We start from the raw sequence: 17,537 nt of genomic DNA on the forward strand, positions 1-17,537 counted from the left end.
ACCCTGTCTTGGGTTGCACTGCCTGGCTCTGAGGGGCTGCAGGCAGCATCACCCTGGAGTTTCAGGAGTTGTGGCATCTTTTGGGGATGCTCGGGTGTCCCCCCCACCCTTACGCAAGGAAGAGGAGAGGGGGGTGGCTGGGATCTGATGTGCCATGTACTTGCAGCTGGAAGAGCACACCCTGATCCCCAGCTCAGCTCTGGTGAGTCCCCTGTCCCCCACCCCTATCTCCATCCATTCATCTCCATCTCCATTCCTCCATCCCCATTGCCATCCATCCATCCCCATCGTCATCTCCATCACCATCCCCATCTCGTTCCATCCATCCCCATCTCCATCCATCCCCATCCCCATTGTCATCTCCATCTCCATCCCCATCCCTAACCATCCCCATCCTGCTCAGGGCAGAGCCAAGCCTCAGCCTGTCTCTTCCTCCCTCCCCAGGACAATGAGGTGTACGACAAGCCCCCCAGCATCCACTACGCTGGCCCCCAGCCCCCCTCCAGCCCCACAGACCCCTGCACCCCCTCCGCAACCATGGCCCCCCGCCCACCGCCCGACCCTGGCGTGGGGACGAGGTGGTGGCCAACCAGCACCGCCTGCCCGAGCAACCCCTGCTCCACCACCAGCACGAGCTCGTCAACAGCTACTACATCCACCGCCGGCCGGATCCGGCCCCCGTGGCCGTCCACGTGCACCAGGACTTCCAGCCCGCTGTGAGTGCCGTGTGCCAGCCGAGGGGAGATGATGATGGTGGCCAAAGCCATGTGCCTCAATCCCTGTTGTCCCCTCTTGGCAGCTTCACCTGGTGGCCCTGAATGCCCCGCTGAGCGGTGGCATGCGCGGCATCCGGGGCGCTGACTTCCAGTGCTTCCAGCAAGCCCGGCAGGTCGGGCTGGCCGGCACCTTCCGCGCCTTCCTCTCCTCCCGCCTGCAGGACCTCTACAGCATCGTGCGCAGGGCCGACCGCACCGCTGTGCCCATCGTCAACCTCCGGGTACGTGTGTCCCCGTCCCGACACCCCGCCAGCTCTGAGGGATGCAGAACATCCCCAAGCCCCCATCCATCCGCACAGCAGTGACCGTGGAGCTTGGAGCTCCTGCGATGCTCTTGGGGTGCAGGCAGGGCTGACCCCTTTTTCCACCCCCGCACCAGGACGAAGTGCTCTTCAGTAACTGGGAAGCCCTTTTCACGGGCAGCGAGGCCCCGCTGCAAGCTGGCGCCCGCATCCTCTCCTTCGATGGCCGGGATGTCCTGCGGGATGCAGGATGGTGAGCATGGGATCGAGTGATGGGGAAGGAGGGGAGATGGGGGTCTGGACCGCAGTGGGGACAGCGGCAGCCCCCCACCTTTCTCCTTTCCAGGCCGCAGAAGAGCATCTGGCATGGCTCAGATGCCAAGGGCCGGCGCTTGCCCGAGAGCTACTGTGAGACGTGGCGGACGGAGGAGCGCACGGCCACCGGCCAGGCTTCCTCGCTGGGCTCCGGCAAGCTGCTGGAGCAGGCAGCCAGCAGCTGCCAGCACGCCTTCATCGTCCTCTGCATCGAGAACAGCTTCATGACTGCCGCCAAAAAGTGACACCCCTGTCCCCGTCCCCTGGGTACCCCACATCTCCCCGGGGAGAGTCGGGCCAGCCTGCACCCCGGCACCCCCGTGGTCCTCAGCCCTTCCATCTCCTGCCCTCGCCCCGCAGGGTTTTCTTCTCCTCCCACAGTCCTGAAGCCAAAGAGTATTGCCATCGCCCCTGCCCTGGGTCGGCAGGGGCTCACTTCCCACCCGGGGCAGGGCAGCTGTGGGCTGGCTGCCTTCCTCCTCCTCCTCCTCCTCTCACTCCACTTCTCTTCTGACCCCTAATATTTAACCACTTCAGCTTGCGTCCACCACCCGCTCGGATGCTCTTTTTGGGGTGGCTGGGCAGGAGAATGCTTGGCAGGGAGATTTCGGTGCTGCCATGTGGTGTGCCCTCCCAGAAAGCCTTGGGGGGCTTTCTCTGACCACCCCCCCAGCCCCGCACTGTTCTCGCCAGGAGCTTGAGGCCAGGCCCAAATCCCTGCTGCTGGGGCCACGGGGTCTTCTCCAGCCAAAACCCCGGCATCCCACCCAAGCAAGGGACCGTCCCGTGGCAGTGCTGGGGCCCCCTCCAGATGGTCTCTGTCCTCCCTAGGTAAGGACCATCCCACCCAGCCCCCCATCATCATCCTCACCTCCACTCCCCAGCCAGCAGCTCACAAGTCCCAGGGGGGTCTGGTCCCCCCCATCCCTGCTGTGCCCCCCCTCCCAGGTACAGCTACACCCAGGCCAGCGCAGGGACTGGGGCGATGGGGTGGCCCCGACGCGGGGCCAGGCGTGTCCTTGGCGTGTGTTTACGAGCGTGTGCGTGTTGAACACGTGTGGTAGCGAGGGCAGGCACCGCCATCACCCCGCCTCCCCCTGCCCCCTTTGCAGCGCTCCAAGGGCCAAGGCGCAGCAAAGCTGGTCTGAATTGGTGTGGGCAAATCCAAGGTGCTAAAAAACAAAAAAGAAAGAAAAAAAGATAAATCTGTAACTAGCTTTTTATTATTGTATGGAAATTATTACCATAAAAGCTGTGCGAGTCACACAGTCTCTATTTCTTAGTCTACTGTATTTTGTGTAATTAATGCAATTTAAAGCCTGTGGATCTTTATATTTTTTTTGTCGGTTGTGTCCTATAAACCATTTTCTAAAGGCACTGAATAAAGAAACATTACCCTCTTGTAGCCTGCCTCTGCATGATGATGGGGAGCCGGTGGCCAGGAGACCCCCTGGACCCCATCCATATCCCTGCGTGGTGCCCGGCGGTGGCAGCCGTGGGCATCCTGCCCCTGCTCTGGTTGTGTTTGTGGCTGGGGGGGGGGCACAGCCCTGCCTCCATGGAGCAGAAAACGGGTCCCAAGGGGTATGTCCTCAACGGGCTGGCCTGCCGGCGGGACGGGAGATGAAGCGCACGGTGAGGGTGACACCCGCTTATGGAGTTGAGACCTGGCCGCGGTGGTCGTGGTGCCGGTGCTCAGGCTTGCACGGCACCTGCCTCCGGGCTCCTCTCCTGTGCCGGAACCTCGGCGGGGAGCTGGCACGGCCCCTTGGCCAAGGCCAGCTCCACCGGTTGCTTGCGGCAGCTGTGCCGGATGCCCGTGCCAACGGCCGCCAGCAGGTAGACCACCGCCAGCAGTGTGAAGTAGCCGAAATACACGTAAAACTGCAAGAGAGGTGGGGAGAGAGCGATGCTTGCGGCCTCCCCCCTTCATCCCACACCATTAGGGGACCGCCTCCATCCTAGGTGCCCCCCATCCCTACCTGGGGATGCACGGACAAGCCCAAGCCCCTCTTGTCGGCCACAACGATGGTGATGACGGTCTTCAGCACGGTGGCGAAGAAGGTGTTGACCCCGAAGACCAACGCGCAGAGCTCTTTGGAAAGGGAGGTAGCGATCTGGAAACTGGGATAGAGGGGGGAACGGGTGAGCCCCTGGCGCCAGCCCGCCTGCTGGGGTGGGAGGGGGTCCCCAGGGGTACCACGCACATGGCGATGGGCACCAGGAACTGGTGAGAGCCACGGAAGAGGACATAGGCAGTGTAGCACAGCCAGATGTTGCTGGTGGTGTTCATGAGCAGGAGCAGCCCCGCCTGGAAAGCCGTCACCACCCCGATCACCAGCTCCGACCACAGCGTCCAGCGGATCTTCATGTAGCCAGCAGCAAAGGAGGCGCCGGCCCCTGGGGAGGGGATGAAGGATGCTGTGAACACCTCACCAGGATGGGACCTACCTTGCATCCATCTCATCTAGTGATGCTCATCTCATCACCGCTGCCAAACCACCCCTTGCATCCCCAAAAATATCATAAGGATTGCCATTTCCAGGGGTCGCAGCGGGATGGGGGGGTCCCCCCCACATTCCCAGTGTCCCCAGCCATTCCCAGGGAATGCAGTGGGACGGAGGTGTCCCCCCACATCTCTGGTGTCCTCAGCCCAGGCAAGCGTACCCAGCAGTGTGGAGGCGGCATCCACCCCTCCGTTGTACACCCGGCGGTTGTCCGTCGTGGGGTAGATCTCGCTCCAGAGGATGTGCACGTAGTACAGCATCAGGTAGTAACCAGCTGAGTTGAAGACCCACCACAAGGACCAGAGCCGGAGCTGGGGTTGCCCGGCCAACGCTCCCACCTCCCGCAGCATGCGGCACAGCGTCGCCTCCCGCCAGCCCCGCGTCCCCCCACCGTCGTCACCCCCAGCCATCTTGTCCAGCTCAGCAGACGCAGCCCCATCGCCAGCCCCCTTGGGCCGGTTGAAGAAGAGGCTGCGCTGAGGCCGCTCAAGGAAGAGGGTGAGGACGAGGCCGAAGCTGACGAAGCCCAACGAGACGTAGTTGAGGGTGAGGAAAGAGACGCCGCCCAAGGTGACGCAGAGCTGGCCCAGCACTGAGCTGGTGAAGACGCCCAGGAGGACAGCGGAGCGGGAGTAGCTGGCCATACGCTGGTAGCGGGACGGGGCGACGAGGGAGAAGATGTAGGAGGAGTAGGCGATGCGGGCAGCCATGGTGACGCCGTAGAAGAACTCCATCAGCTGCATGGCCAGGACGGAGGTGCCCAACAGCAGCAGCAGCCAGATGGAGACGTGGCTCAGGCTCTGCAGCACCAGCACCGGCTTGTAGCGCAGGTAGTCTGTCAGCAGGAAGACGGGCACCAGCACGGCCATGTAGGAGTAGGTCAGCACCGGCATGATCACGTTGGTCACCTGCCGTGCATGCAAGGAGGGGCTGAGCACGGGACACATCCCTGGGGGATGCCCCCAGCCCGGAGGAGTGCGGTTTAGGTGGGCACCAGCTGCTGACCCCCATTCGCAGCACGTCCTCGGGGAAGAATGTGGCCCACGGGGCTCTCAGCCAGGGGCTTGGCTGAGCCCCGGCCCCCTCCCGTGCCGGGAATGCAGCGTTCCCACGGACACAGCAGCCTGCTGGGACTGGGGCCAGCACCCCTTGGTCAGGGGACGATGATATGTGGCCCCTCCTCATCTAACCCCATCGTTGCCAGCACCCCGGTGGTGCCCAGCCCTGTGCCCCGCACTGTGCACCGTGCCAGCATGGGAGGGTCTCCCCGGTGGGATGGGACAGGGCTTCTCCCAGCCTGGCACCCCCCTGACATCCCACTGGCTGCCCAGGCGGGCAGGGGTCAGGCATCGTCCCACAAAAATCGGTTGCCAGCCTGGGCATGAGGTTTTATGCCAGGGAAAGTTGAGCCTGGGACTTAGGGGACAGGGTGACCTCGCAGCCCAGTGAGACAGGGACACGCTGCCAGCTGGACCCATACCACACCACCTGCTCCCCCTCAAAAAGCACCGCCACGCGTCACCACACGCCGCCTTGCCCAGGACGTGGCACGCCTGCACCCCTCCGCACCCCAGGACCGCAGGAGGATGCTCCGGCCAGCCCCAGGGTGGTGACTGTGTCCAGAAAGGGGGACACCAGGGGAGGGAGGCTGCCCACGGCTCACCTCTGCCTGTGTGAAGTTCTTATCGGCCCCCAGGAGATACGGGGTGATGAAGCTCTCCCCGGGCCGGATCTGCGTCATGAAGCCGTAGAAGCAGAGGTAGAAGACTTGCAGTTTCCAGCGCTGGTCTGGCACTGTCTCCGATACCGGCTTTTTGGCATCGTCATCCTTGTTCGGCATGGCTCTGCCGGCTCTGCAGCGGGACAGCAGTGTTATCCTGGGGACCGTCAGCTAGACGGGCTTTGCTGGGCCAGGCAGCCCCTCTGTGGCCGCAGGCGCTCTCCAACACATCGAAAGCCACGTCGCTGCAGTTTCTGGGGAGAAAGCAGCATTTGGCATGGGCTCAAATTCCTCCATAATCGTAAGGCAAATAAATACCACTACCTTCTCCCCAGGAGATGTTCTTGCAAGAAGAAAAGCAGCCGCGCGTCTCGCTGTGCAAAAGCCGGGGGGGGGCCCATTTCAGGCGGCATTTGTAAATCCCATGTAAAAGAGCCTGGATGCACAAAGCGCCTGGCTCTGCGGCGGGGCATCCTCGGCTCCCACCACCTCCTTTTTCTCCCATTTAAGAGTCAGTGGGATTTTACCCCCTCCCCAAAGCAATGCTTCCCTCTGAGCCGAGTCGCTCCCCTGCAGACCCAGAGGCAGAGGGATGCAGATGCCCTGCACTGGGGATGCTCTGGAGGGAGACAGCAGCGGCCACGGGGACCGTGCCAGTTGTGAAAGCAAGTTAATGTGCACACCGGGCGCGGGGCTGCCCGTGTTACACATGAGCTGGGCGGTCAGCAGGACTTTAGCCAAGCCACAGGCAAGCAGCTGCCCCTCGGCTCTCCCCCGGTGGGACGCAATGCTCGGGCAGCATGACCCAGCCTGGGGAGAATGCAAAATGCCACGAGGTTCACGGTCCAGAGGAGGATTAAATGCTCAAATCCTGAGGTTTGGCTGCAGCAAAGCTGGCAGTGCCAGGGAGACCCGATTAGTGGTCATGGGATGAAGGCAGGGAAGGGAGATGGCCTGGCCGGGGTGCCCTCCCAGTGCTCCCCACTCCCATGACAAATCACTGACAGCACTTTTCAAGCCATAAAAATCCATGTGTGCCAATCCATACCGTGGGAGCAAGGTCTAGAAACCCGATTACCCTGCTAATTGCAGAATGACTAATCACAGTCATTAAAAAGTAAGTCCACGGTCCCAGTCTGTGCCCACCTGCTGCCATCCCGCATGGGCTCACCTCTGAAGCGGCCCGACCCCCCCCCCGATAACGCATGTGGCTAATGGGGAAACGAGCTGGCACTGGTGCTGGCAGGGGAAAGCTGGTTGTGACTGAAACTAAAATCGGCAGCGGGAAGTGGGGTGCCCATTTGCCCCAGTGAGGACTCACTGGCATTCCCATGGGATGTCAGCGCCGGTGCCTGAGCATCACCAAAATGCGCACTTCCCGGAGCTCGCAGCTGCCTCTTCAGTAGGTCCCTGGGGAGCGGGGCAGGGATTCGGCGCTCGCTTACTGCCAGCCAGCTATCGCCCAGAGCCGGTGCCGGCCTGGGCACTGGATGCAGCACCGCAGCCCCGCACTGTGCTGGGAAGGGCAAGGAGGCTGCCTGGACTATGCCCCATCTCCCGCTTGTCCCCGAGCCGGGCTGCGGACGTGAGCGATCGTCACCTCCAGCAGCCACTCTCTGCAGGGCAGTGCCCCGCTACATGCCCCGGGCCCCCAATGGGTTGTTTTCCACTTTCCGCTCCAAACCCATTTGGGAAGCAGATGCTCCCCGTTTCCTTCTGTGTCCATCCAGGATGGCTACAACTGCTCATCCCCGGCCCAAAGGAAACCATCCACGTTAAACCTGGGATACAGTTCCGTGCCGCTGTCCCAGTGCCACTGTCGCCGGGAGCACCAGCTCCTAACTCCTGGCATGCCTGTCCCCACACATGCAGGGACCCCAGCCCCGAACCGCTCTGGCCAGACCCCGCTCCACCTCTCCAGAGCATGCATGGAGCTGCCACCACTCGAGGTGACAGGCACAAGTCCCAAGGGATGCTCCCGGCGTGCTGCTGTCAAACCCCTGCCCTGGTGCAAGCCAGGCAGAGGAGAGGGAGCAGAGCATGGGCGGTTATCACCGCGTGAACCTGGCTATCGCCGGGTTATCATGGTGTGACCTTGGTCACATGGTCGCTGTCACGCTACGCAGTTGTCAACCTGCAGCCACAGGCAACGCGGGCGGCTGAGGTCAGGCACAGCTCCCTGGAGAGCCACGGCCACCATGGTCCGGAGGGGACAGCCCCGGGGGGACCGGGGGGATGCTCTCCCTGCAGCCGCGCGTCGGTGGCACAGAAGTGACGCCACTGAAGCACGACGCCTTTTGTGGGGAGCCGCCGAGCGGGCAGGGGACGGGCGTGCGCGAGTCCCTGGGGCACCTTCCCCAAAGCAGGGGGGAAAGCTCCCCAAAATACACCCTCGCCCACCGTGCGGGCACCTATCTGCCTGCCTCTCCCCCCAGCACCCAAGGGATGGGTGGATCTTTCGGGTGCCGGGGGGTGGTTTGGGGTGCACGTGGCAGAGGAGGGTGTTGGGGGTGGTGCGCGGCACCAGCTCCCCCTGCGACAGGACACTCTGGGGGCACACATCCCCACATCCCCAGCATGCCGGGCACCCGAGGGGCACTCGGGGGGCACCCACAGCCCCGGCATCCCAGGTAGCCCGGGCACCCCAGCACCTCGGGGACAGCCCGCATGCCCGGCACCCCGGGTACCCCGGGCACCCCAGCACCGGGGGCACCCCAGCACCCCGTAGCCCCGCAGCCCGGGCCGTACCTGGGGGGGCGGCGGGCATGGGGGCGGCGGGCCCTGCCCGCCCGGGCGCAGTGGGGGGGTCCCGGGGCTCCTCGCGGCCCCGCTGCCGCCGGAGCCGGATCCGCAGCAAGCGCGAGAGGAGGAGGAGGAGGATGTGGGGGGCCCTCGGGAAATGTAGTCGTGCCCCATGTGCGGGGCGCCGGGAGGACTACAAGCCCCACAGTGCAGCGGGCCGGAGGAAGGGGAGGAGGAGGCAGAGGAAGAGGAGGAGGAGGAGGCGGAGCCCGGCCACTGGCGGGGGCAGAGCCCCGCCGGCAGCCCGCGGCCGTGTGTCCGAGGCGGGGGGAGGTCCCCCCCCGAAAGTGCCGCCTCCGCATCCTGCCCGCGCAGCCCCCGGCGCGGGGGGACACCCTTCTCCGGGCCCTCCCCGCCGGGCTCAGCTCGCCGCCCATCTGCCGTCGCCTCTGGGCTGCGGGGCCCCTCGCCCCGCATCCCGCCAGGCTGGCGCGGCAGCAGCCCCGGAGAGACGCTGCCCACCGCCTTGGCTCCCCCCAGTGACTTAACGCCCCGCTGCCCATAGCGGCTTGGATTTATTTCTGCCCCCCATTTTTTATAGCGGGGGAGGGGATTTGTTGCAGTCGGGGCTGTGCCACGTCCCAGAGGGTCCCTGGACGTGCCACTGCTCGCTGGGCTCAGAGCAAAATTGCCGAATCCCCTCTTCCCCCCCTCCCCGGCACAGCCTGGCAGCAGCCCCCCGAGATGTGCTTATGGGGTGAGACCTGGCCATCAGGGCAACGGGGGCTGAAGCACGGCCCTGCACCGGTCCCGGAGGCAAGAGCATCCGTAGAGGGAAACTAAGCAGAGGTGGAGACCCTCGAGGATCGGGCCCCGGAGCTGGTGCCCCCGCCTCCAGGAGGTGACGCATCTTCTGAGAGCATCTTCTCTCCCCCCTTTCCTCCCCCTCCCCCAGCACTTACCCTGCCAGAAGCAAATGCAAACTGACAGGGCTCGGCTACTCCGCTGAAATATTTATATGTTCCCGCCTGGAAGTTCAGCAGTGGGATCCCAGATGTCCGGGGATCATCACACCCCCCTGCCCAGGGCTGTGAGGGGCCCAGGCAGCTGCACCCAGAGACGTCCCATCCCATTGGGCCCCCCAACACCTGTGCAAAGATGCTTACCACCAAACCACTGCGGTGGGGACTGGACCAGCATTTATTTCCCTTGCATTTTTCTCCTCCTTTTCTCAGCCAAAAGGTTAGAGTCAGGGTGTGTTATTTAGGTGGGGGACATCCCAGGTCCTTTCTTTAATGATGGCACATTTGCTCCCCAAAGGAGTTTCCTCCCTGGGGAGGAAACCAGGACACCAGGACACCAGGGCAGCTTTGGTGCTAACAGAAGGAGCCAGCTCGTGTCCCCTCCCAGGCAGGCACTGGTCCTGGGGAGGATGGCAAGACCACAGCAGACGTGTCCGCAGGCTCCCTGTGCCCACCATGTACCTCCCCTGGGCAGGAGCACAGCCCTTGGTGGGACCTGTCTCTCCGTCCTCTGATTGCCAGGATGGTGGCAGGGTTGAGTCCCTTCCTTATGTGCAGCAGGACCTGGGCACAGGAGCACCCCAGGGTGTGGGTCTGGGGTGATGCTGTGCACCCAGGCAGTGCCAGCACCCGGGGGGCACTGGTGCGCCTTAATGACCCTGAGCAGTGTCACTCTGAGCAGTGCCACCTGGGACCCCCGCCCACCCACCCCAGTGTGTGTCCCTTGGCAAAGTCATGCTGCCGCTACTAGCCCCAGTCACTGGCCGGACTCGCCCCAGCCTGGGATAGCACCCAGGGGTGCAAGGGCCAGGCTGGCAGATGCATTTGTGCAAAGAGGGCAGGGTGCTGGCAGCAGGGGGCACCCCAGCCTCCCATCAGATGCCTCACACAGAGGGGGCACCCCCCCAGGCCCGAGGGCTGGCATCCCCCGGTGCCCGGCTGCTGGGGCTTGGGACTGGGGCTGGGACTTGGCTTCGGCACGAAGGATGCGGCTGGGCCAGAGGCAGGAACAGGGGCAGGGGCTGAGGCAGGGGCTGGAGCAGGGCAGGAGAGGAGCGGGGGCAGGAACTGGGGCGGGGGCAGGGGCTGGGTATGGGCAGAGCAGGTTTAGGGGCAGTAACAGGAGCAGGGGCTGTTAGCAGGGGGAGGGCCAGCGTCAAGGTCTGGTGCTGGTGGTGGGGAAGGGACAGGGGCTCGAGCAGGGTCTGGGACACGGGCATGGGCTTGAGCAGGGGCAAGGGCAGGGCACGGGCAGAGGCCGGGGCAGGGCAGGGACTGGGGCTGGGAAATGGGGCTGGGAAATGGGCAGCGGCTGGGGCAGAGAAGGGCAGGGACAGGGGAAGGTCAGGGGCTGGGAGAGGGGCTGGGGCAGGGACAGGTGCAGGGGTTTGGGTAGGGGCAGGGCAGGGGCTGGGGCAGAACTGAGGCGTGGGCAGGGAAGGGGCAGGGGCAGGAGCTGGCACTGGGCAAGAGCGGGGCAGGGGCTTGGTTAGGAGCTGGGGACAGGGGCAGGGGCGGGAGCTTGGACCTGGCAGGAGCTGGGGCAGGGGTTGGGCAGGACCAGGGGCAGGGGCAGGGGCTGGAGCTGGGGTAGCAGCAGGGGCCGGGCAGGGATAGGGGCTTGGGCAGGGACAGGGACCGGGACCGGGTCAGGGCGCCGGCGGGGGACGCAGGGGGCGGTGGGGCGGCGCGGCGGGTGGGCCGGGCAGAGCTGCGGGGCCGGGCAGAGCCGGGGGCCGGGCAGGGCTGGGGGGCCGGGCAGAGCCGGGGGCCGGGCAGAGCCGGGGGCCGGGCAGGGCTGCGGGGGCCGGGCAGAGCCGGGGGCCGGGCAGAGCCGGGGGCCGGGCAGGGCTGCGGGGCCGGGCAGAGCCGGGGGCCGGGCAGAGCCGGGGGCCGGGCAGGGCTGCGGGGGCCGGGCAGAGCCGGGGGCCGGGCAGGGCTGCGGGGGGCCGGGCAGAGCCGGGGGCCGGGCAGAGCCGGGGGGCCGGGCAGGGCTGCGGGGCCGGGCAGGGCGCACCCGCTCGGCTCCGGCTGCCGCCTCCCTCGGAGCGAGCCCCGCCGCGCCCTCCCGGCCCCCAACTCCGCCGCTCCTCTCCTCCTGCCCAGCCCTGCCTGCCCCTGCCCGATCGCTCCCCGCTCTGCACAGCCCGTCCCTCCGTCCGTCCGTCCGTCCGTCCGGGGGCAGGTAGGGGTTCGCCTTCCCTGGGGCGTTGTTTTGGGGGGGGGGGCGGGCTCGGGGGGGCCCGGGACGGAGCCGCCGGTGCGGGTGCCGGTGCCGGTGCGGGAGGGGCTGCCCCGCAGCGGGCGGCCCCACGCTGCCCTCGCCCTGCTCCGGCCAGGTCCATCCTTCGGGCGGGGGGGGGGGCGGGTCCCCCACGCGGGGACCCGGGGAGGGGTGGTGGCGAGGAGGGGGACACAGCCCCTGCGACGAGGAGGCGGCTCCCGGTGCGGCATCACTTCGGGAACCAGCCCGGGAGCAGGAGGCGAGCACCCTCCAAACCCAGGGCGTCTCCGCAGAGCGGTGGGACCCCCGTGTCCCCATCCCCAGGGGCTCCCCCCCCACGCCCTTCCACCTCCCCGGGTGTGCGTCTCTGCGAGGCTGCTGAGAGTTTTCCATCCCTGGCTCCCAGCCCGGGATGCTGCTTGGCTCGGCAAGGGCTGGCCTCTGCCGAAACGAGCCCCAAAGCGCTGTCCCTGTGGCCCTGGCCCACAAGCGGGGGTCCCCAAGGGAGGCAGCTTGCCAAGCCCCCCGCCCACCACTGCAGGGAGAAGCGTGTGTGGGGACGGGTGACGGCAGGGATGCTGCGCAGGCAAGCCCTGGCCGCTGGCTTTCGGGTGGTGGCTTTCGGGTACTAGCATCCCGCGGGGTCCCGCTGCTGTTGGTCCGGTGGTCATTTCTGAGCCCCGGCTCTAGGCGTGCTGGTCACCAAGCACCCACCGAGCAGCTTGTCGGTGCACCCAGCCGGGGCAGATGCAGCCCCAGCATCAGTGCCAGGGGAAGGAAGAGGACCCAGGCCTTGTTTCTGGAGCTCATGCCTCCAAGCTTCCCCTGCAGTTGGGCGAATCACCTCCTGGGAGCCCATTTCCCCAGCTGGGACCTTTCTGTCCTTCCTCCAAAATTGGGCCGGTTCATCGGCATGTGCCCCGAGGAAGCACAGGGTGCCCTGCGCTGGGGTTGCTCCCCCTCCCCACTGCAGCCATCACCTCCCATCACATGGAGCTGGGTGGAGAGGGGTAGGTTTATTTGGGTATCGCCCCCGGGGCAGTGGGCAGCATTTATTGCCCAGCTCCTCCTGGCGAGTGCGTGTGGTCTGGGTGAGGCCTTGCGGACCCGTCCTGGGAAGTGAGGGACCCATGCCACCTTCCTTGCAGCAGCCCAGCCCTGTGCAGCCTCCTCTGGCGGCCGCTGCACTGCAGAGCGTCCCCACCCTGGTGCAGATGCTGCATGGCCCCCCGGGAATGGCGCAGAGCCCTGTGCCGCAGAGCGTCCTCCCCCAGCTTGCAGCATGGTGAGCCCAGGGCAGATGGGGCAGCTCGGGGCCGTGATACCCCTGGGGCTCCCACGGCGCTGGGGGTGTGGGGCAAAGCCGGGTGCTGTGGCCACGCAGCGCAGTGCAGGCAACCTAGGCTTTTCCGGCCTGCAGCCGTGGATGGTGCATGCTCTCTCTCCGTCCTTGGGAGAGGAGAGAGTGCGCATCCCGAGGGATGCTGTAGCAAGGGACTGGTTGGTCCTGGTGGGAGATGCGCTGGACGCTGCTGTGTGCCGGGGTCTGAGCGGGGCTGGGAGGTGCACAGGGGTCCCCAAGGGTGGAGGGGATGGATAGCAGCACCTAGTGCAGACCAGCTCCGGCTGTAAGCAAGCAGCCTGGGGATGGAGAGCCCTGTGGGAGGTGAAGAAGGCACCCCAAATCTCTGTGACCTATTCCGTGCTTTCTAGAAGCACTTCCATGGTGGCCTCTGGGAGGATGCAAGAGGGAAAGCCCTTTCTGAGCTCGCTTTAAATGATGGCCAAGGAGGTGTAGCTCTGCTGTGAAGTTCAGGGCAGGCCCAGGCAGGTGCCAAAACCGCTGCCAGATGCTGCTGGGGTGGGTTGAGCAATGCTCAGCCCCTGTGCTCTCTGAGCCCCGGCTCCGTGGGGCTGCGGCGGGAGGCTCCAGCCCAGGTTGGTGGGTACAAATATAACCCCCGGCTCCTTTCCCTTCTCTTTTCAATGGCCCCGGGAGAGTGTGGGCTTGTTTCGGGGCTGGAGCTGGCTCCCACCCACCTGGTCGGCATGCCTGCACGGCGAGGCTGGGGTGCTGCAACCACCCCTGCATGCGTGGTGTCCCTCCCGCAGGGCAGAGCCTGGGGAGGGGGAACAAATATCCCTGCGGGAAGCAGGCACGGTTCAGGCGGCTGCTGGCAATGCTAATGGCAGCGTTTCCTCTTGGCCTCGGCGCTCTGCCGGAAGCTCTGCTTCTTCACCCTGCTAATTGGGGAGGTGAATTAACGGCGCTAAGATGTGACTGGCATCCCGTGCGGTGCCCGCTGCCTGTCCTTCCCTGCATGGAGGCTGCGGGAATGCTGGAGATGTGTGTCAGCCTGGGGGACAGCGTTCGTGTCCCCAGGATGGACCCTTTGCTCCCAGCCCTGGGGCAGTGATACCTGGGGCAGGGACAGGGGCATCTTTCATCTTCCTGCCCTGTCCCGGCACAGCGATGCAGAAATAGGCCCACTTTTCATCAGGTTGGCAGGCAAGCTGGGTGCTAGCGAGGTGCTGCCTGCCTGAAGGGAAAACACAAAGAAGAAAAACTCTTTAACACAGAAAGTCCCTCCTTTGCGTATCCCCAAGGGGATGCTTTCTGTCGAGGAGGGAATATGGGATTTTCCAGCAGGCAGGTTCCCCCCATTTTAGGGAAAGCCCATCGAGATGCGGCACACCGATTGATGGGGAGCCCTTTGCAGGAGCTACGGATGGTTCATGACTTCCTAAATGAAGCAAGCACTCAGGAGTGCAAAAACCAAACGCTTTCCTCCAAAAATGGCAAAACGGAGCACTTTGAATTTTCCATCTTATTTTTTCGGCTGCTTCTTCCCTTTGCTGAACCCCAAACTCTGGCCTGTTTGGGCAGGCTTTGCAACGAGACACGCAGAAGAGAAATGCCATTCCCTAGTTGGGGGGAATGTGTTTCCAGCCCCCTTTGGTCCGGCAGCAGCCCATACCAGGGTCTCGTGGCATGTGCCCCCCCAGCCTTGCATGCGGTGGTGAAACCCAGGGTCAACTGGAGGAGGAGAAAGAGGGTCCACGTGCAAGGGCAACCAGCCAGCATCTCCCAGGAAGGGGTTAATCCTGGAGCTCCAGATCTGGTATCCTATTGCTGACTGCTTTGGGTAAAAGCTTTTTTGGCTCGGTTTCAAGGGCAGCGGCTGGAGGATGACTCATGCATCCCTGCCACCAAGCAGTAAACCCTCTTGTCCAGACTTTCCCAGCGCAAGGTGATGATTTCCTGAAAATCCAAGTGCCCTGGAGGGCCCAGGTCTGCTGGCCCAGGGTTTGGGAAAAGCTGCTTCCCAGCAGTGCTAGGACTGGCTTGTCCTTAGGGAGTTGGGGGCCGGCGGCATCTCCAGCATGGTGCTGGGCGATGCTGACGTGCCTGCGCGGGTGTCCCCGGGATGGGGACCTGCTGCGGCGGGCGCGGGGTGAGCGACCTGCACCAGCACAGCCTGCCCACGCTTGGCTCAGAGTGGGAAGGGAGCAGGGTCCTTTCTTAAAAGCCACTAAATGATAATAACTTAACGCATTTGGAAACGTAAGCGACGTGCCGCTGCAAGCGGAGGTCGCAAATGCTCCGCTTATTCCCGACCTTAGCCGCTGACCTGCTGCTTGTGGAGGGGTTTCTCATCTGCGACGTGCGGCTTTGCTCTGTGCATGGGTTGGAGCTCCCCCCAACGTGTTCGTAGCGAATATTGCATGAACACAGGACTCATGGAAACACCGAACCACAGCCGGCATGGGACTGAGGGTGCTGCTGGGGGTCTCTGCCTTGAAACCTTGAAACCTTCCCCCTTGTGCAAACACACCATGACGTGGGCTCTGCCCCCCAGCTCCCCCCATGACAAGGTTGCACGTTTCTGTTTGCGACATCTTTGCTCCATCACTCTTGCGAGGATTTTGGGGGGTTTGCCGCTGGGCAGCCGGGTGCCTTGCATTGTGTCGGGGCGCGTGTCTGGAGGATGCTTTCGCCCCGGCGCAGCCTGACTCTCATCCCTTTTGTCCGCAGGGCAGGAGCCACCCGGCCGGCTGCACCGTCACCTTCCCAACACCGCCAGATGTGCCTCCGAGTCGCGCTGCGCGGGGGACCGGCCCCGGGGGTAAGGAGGCAGGATCAGCCCCGCCGCAGGTCCAGGGCTGCCCAGGGGACACCAGGCACGATGGTGGCATGTCCCTCCCTGGCACAGGTCATGCCGGCTGGTGGCAAGGCCAGACCACACCGGCTCCATGCTGCTGAGGGGTGGTGTGTGGCCCCTCCATCCTCTCTTACCCAGGTGATGTTAGGAAGCTGGGTGATCTGTGATGAGGTCCCCGCTGCCCGTTGTGCTCCTGAAATGATAAAAATGAGGACTTTCGGTGGTGGCAGTGGATGAGGGCATCCAGGTTTCACTCCCTGAAGCAAACATCTCCTCCCTTTTGTGTGTTTTGGGAAAGCCCACAGGAGAGACCCTCCCAGTGTGCAGGCAAAAAATGGAGAGCTCGGAAAAAGTTTTGAGGTTTCAGGGTGAAATTATTTCCTGCCAGGCAGCCTAATCCACCTCTGGAGTGACCCTGCTCGGGGCAGGAGCTGGACCAGAGACCTCCAGAGATGCTCATAGCCTGACTCGCTCTTGTGCCTCTGGCCTTCCTTCAAATATGGAAACGATTCACTATTTAAAGGCTTTTATTTGACTGATAACATGAAGGCAATGTTTTGGGAGCTGTAGAGAGGACACCCCAGGGTATCTGTGAAACGAAGCCGTTTCCTGTGACGGTGCAGCTCCATGGGGCAGGTGAGCCTCTCCGCCGTCGTTGCCCGTGGCCACTCTGTGAAACGCACCTCAGGAATCTTGGGAAGCTGCAAAGCCCAAAGGCAGGGGGCAAAATCCATATGTTTCTGACATCTCATAGCTTTGGGGGAGATTCTCCTGATCTGGCTATGTCGGATGCTTTGTGTCAGGGGAGGAGGATGCCTTGGGGATGCCCAGGGTGGGCTCCCTGAGCTTGTGCAGGGCGAGGGATCTTGCAGGGCACATGAGGCTGTGATAGGAAGGACGGCGAGTGCATGGCGAGGTGCAGAGAAGCAGCCCTGTAGCATCATCGGGGTTTTAGTGTCTGCTGAAAAATACACCTAGGGGGACCTCTTCAGGCACCTCGCTGGTCTGGACACCTCTGTGACTCAGTTTCCCCACCTGGAAAATGTGTTGCCCCTCCAGGGGATTTTGGACACCAGTGCATGGCAGGGGATGGATGAGTGAGGGACCTGAAGTTGCCTGTTTTTACTGCACAGCTTGGGTGGCCGTGGTCCCCAGGGACACAAACCAATAGCTCACCCTCTCTCTCCCGGGACATTTCCTTGCATGCGGCCTCTGCGCCGGGGGTCTGGCTCCCCAGGCGAGCAGCAGAAGCGATGCTGTGCCATGCTGATGTGTGTTACACCTCAGCCAGGGCTTCACCGGGCTCTGCCGGCCATCCGTGCTCCTCCATCAGAGGACCAGGGTGCAAAGCGTGTCCAGATGCCACGCGTCCCAGCCTGTACTGTCGCCGTCCTTGCCCTGGGTTGCAGCCTCCTCCTTTCGAGCGTTTATGAGAGCTAACGTGCCTGTCGTCGACAGCTCTCCCTGCCACGGCTAGAAAACACCCCAGAGTTTTGTGAATATAGCTGACAATATCTGGCGAGACGTTTCTCCCTTGCAAGCACGCAGGAGTAGTTTTGCCAGCCCTTAAGCAAGGGAAGAGGGGCAATGATAAAGAAAGGATGGAAGGAAAAAGAAAACAACCCAGAAGAACAGAGGATGGCATAAATTTGCTGAACTCCTCACTCTTGGTTGCCTCTGGAGCAGAAGGAAAATAAATGGGAGGGGGTTGGCTGCTTGCAAATGGCCCCGGGAGCAGGACCGGGCTGTGCAGACCCTGAGATCTCCTTGGGCTGACATCTGCTCTGGGGTCTTTTGGGCAGAAACACCCTTCTGAAAGACACGGG

At 63.8% G+C, this 17,537-nt stretch overlaps 3 protein-coding genes across 29 annotated transcripts in view; 2 read left to right on the top strand and 1 right to left on the bottom strand.

Annotated features, from left to right (window-relative positions):
- Window positions 1-2,711, top strand: part of COL18A1 (collagen type XVIII alpha 1 chain) — a 41,812-nt gene extending 39,101 nt beyond the window's left edge. Inside the window, 6 exon segments of the mRNA XM_072874375.1 lie at window positions 167-202; window positions 445-495; window positions 498-716; window positions 800-997; window positions 1,156-1,271; window positions 1,365-2,711. Of these exon segments, the coding sequence (XP_072730476.1) occupies window positions 167-202; window positions 445-495; window positions 498-716; window positions 800-997; window positions 1,156-1,271; window positions 1,365-1,578 (834 nt within the window). The 3' untranslated portion in view covers window positions 1,579-2,711.
- On the bottom strand, window positions 2,365-8,446 carry SLC19A1 (solute carrier family 19 member 1). Of its 3 annotated transcripts, none has more exons than XM_072874378.1 (6): window positions 8,309-8,446; window positions 5,504-5,814; window positions 4,001-4,748; window positions 3,541-3,733; window positions 3,316-3,457; window positions 2,365-2,505 (listed from the first exon to the last, which is right to left on the bottom strand). In XM_072874378.1, the coding sequence occupies exons 2-6, from the start codon at window positions 5,678-5,680 to the stop codon at window positions 2,416-2,418; spliced, it is 1,350 nt and encodes a 449-aa protein (XP_072730479.1). In that variant the 5' UTR covers window positions 5,681-5,814; window positions 8,309-8,446; the 3' UTR covers window positions 2,365-2,415. The 3 variants fall into 3 exon arrangements, with proteins under 3 accessions (XP_072730479.1, XP_072730477.1, XP_072730478.1); XM_072874376.1 differs by lacking the exon at window positions 2,365-2,505 and adding an exon at window positions 2,539-3,217; XM_072874377.1 differs by lacking the exon at window positions 2,365-2,505 and adding an exon at window positions 2,539-3,217 and having other exon boundaries at window positions 5,504-5,693; window positions 8,309-8,426.
- A 2,816-nt stretch (window positions 8,447-11,262) lies between these two features.
- PCBP3 (poly(rC) binding protein 3) overlaps window positions 11,263-17,537 on the top strand; it is a 62,147-nt gene continuing 55,872 nt past the window's right edge. For 19 of the 25 annotated variants that reach the window (XM_072874853.1, XM_072874839.1, XM_072874841.1 and 16 more), the window contains exons 1-2: window positions 11,393-11,509; window positions 15,590-15,675. The gene's annotated coding sequence lies outside the window, so the exon portion shown is untranslated. Of the gene's footprint in view, window positions 11,510-15,584; window positions 15,676-17,537 lie in introns of all 25 variants that reach the window. The other 6 variants (XM_072874856.1, XM_072874830.1, XM_072874852.1 and 3 more) reach the window with 5 other exon arrangements.

Source organism: Ciconia boyciana, chromosome 10, assembly GCF_034638445.1.
Source record: "Ciconia boyciana chromosome 10, ASM3463844v1, whole genome shotgun sequence".
Lineage (NCBI taxonomy): Eukaryota > Metazoa > Chordata > Aves > Ciconiiformes > Ciconiidae > Ciconia > Ciconia boyciana.

Bases quoted from the DNA above. Each gene is read 5' to 3' on its own strand.
- SLC19A1 (XM_072874376.1), bottom strand. From the start codon at position 5,680: ATGCCGAACAAGGATGACGATGCCAAAAAGCCGGTATCGGAGACAGTG. The intron at 3,458-3,540 runs GTGCGTGGTACC...CCTCTATCCCAG, and splicing joins TTCCTGGTGCCCATCGCCAT to TTTCCAGATCGCTACCTCCC. The intron at 3,218-3,315 runs GTAGGGATGGGG...CCTCTCTTGCAG, and splicing joins GCTTGTCCGTGCATCCCCAG to TTTTACGTGTATTTCGGCTA.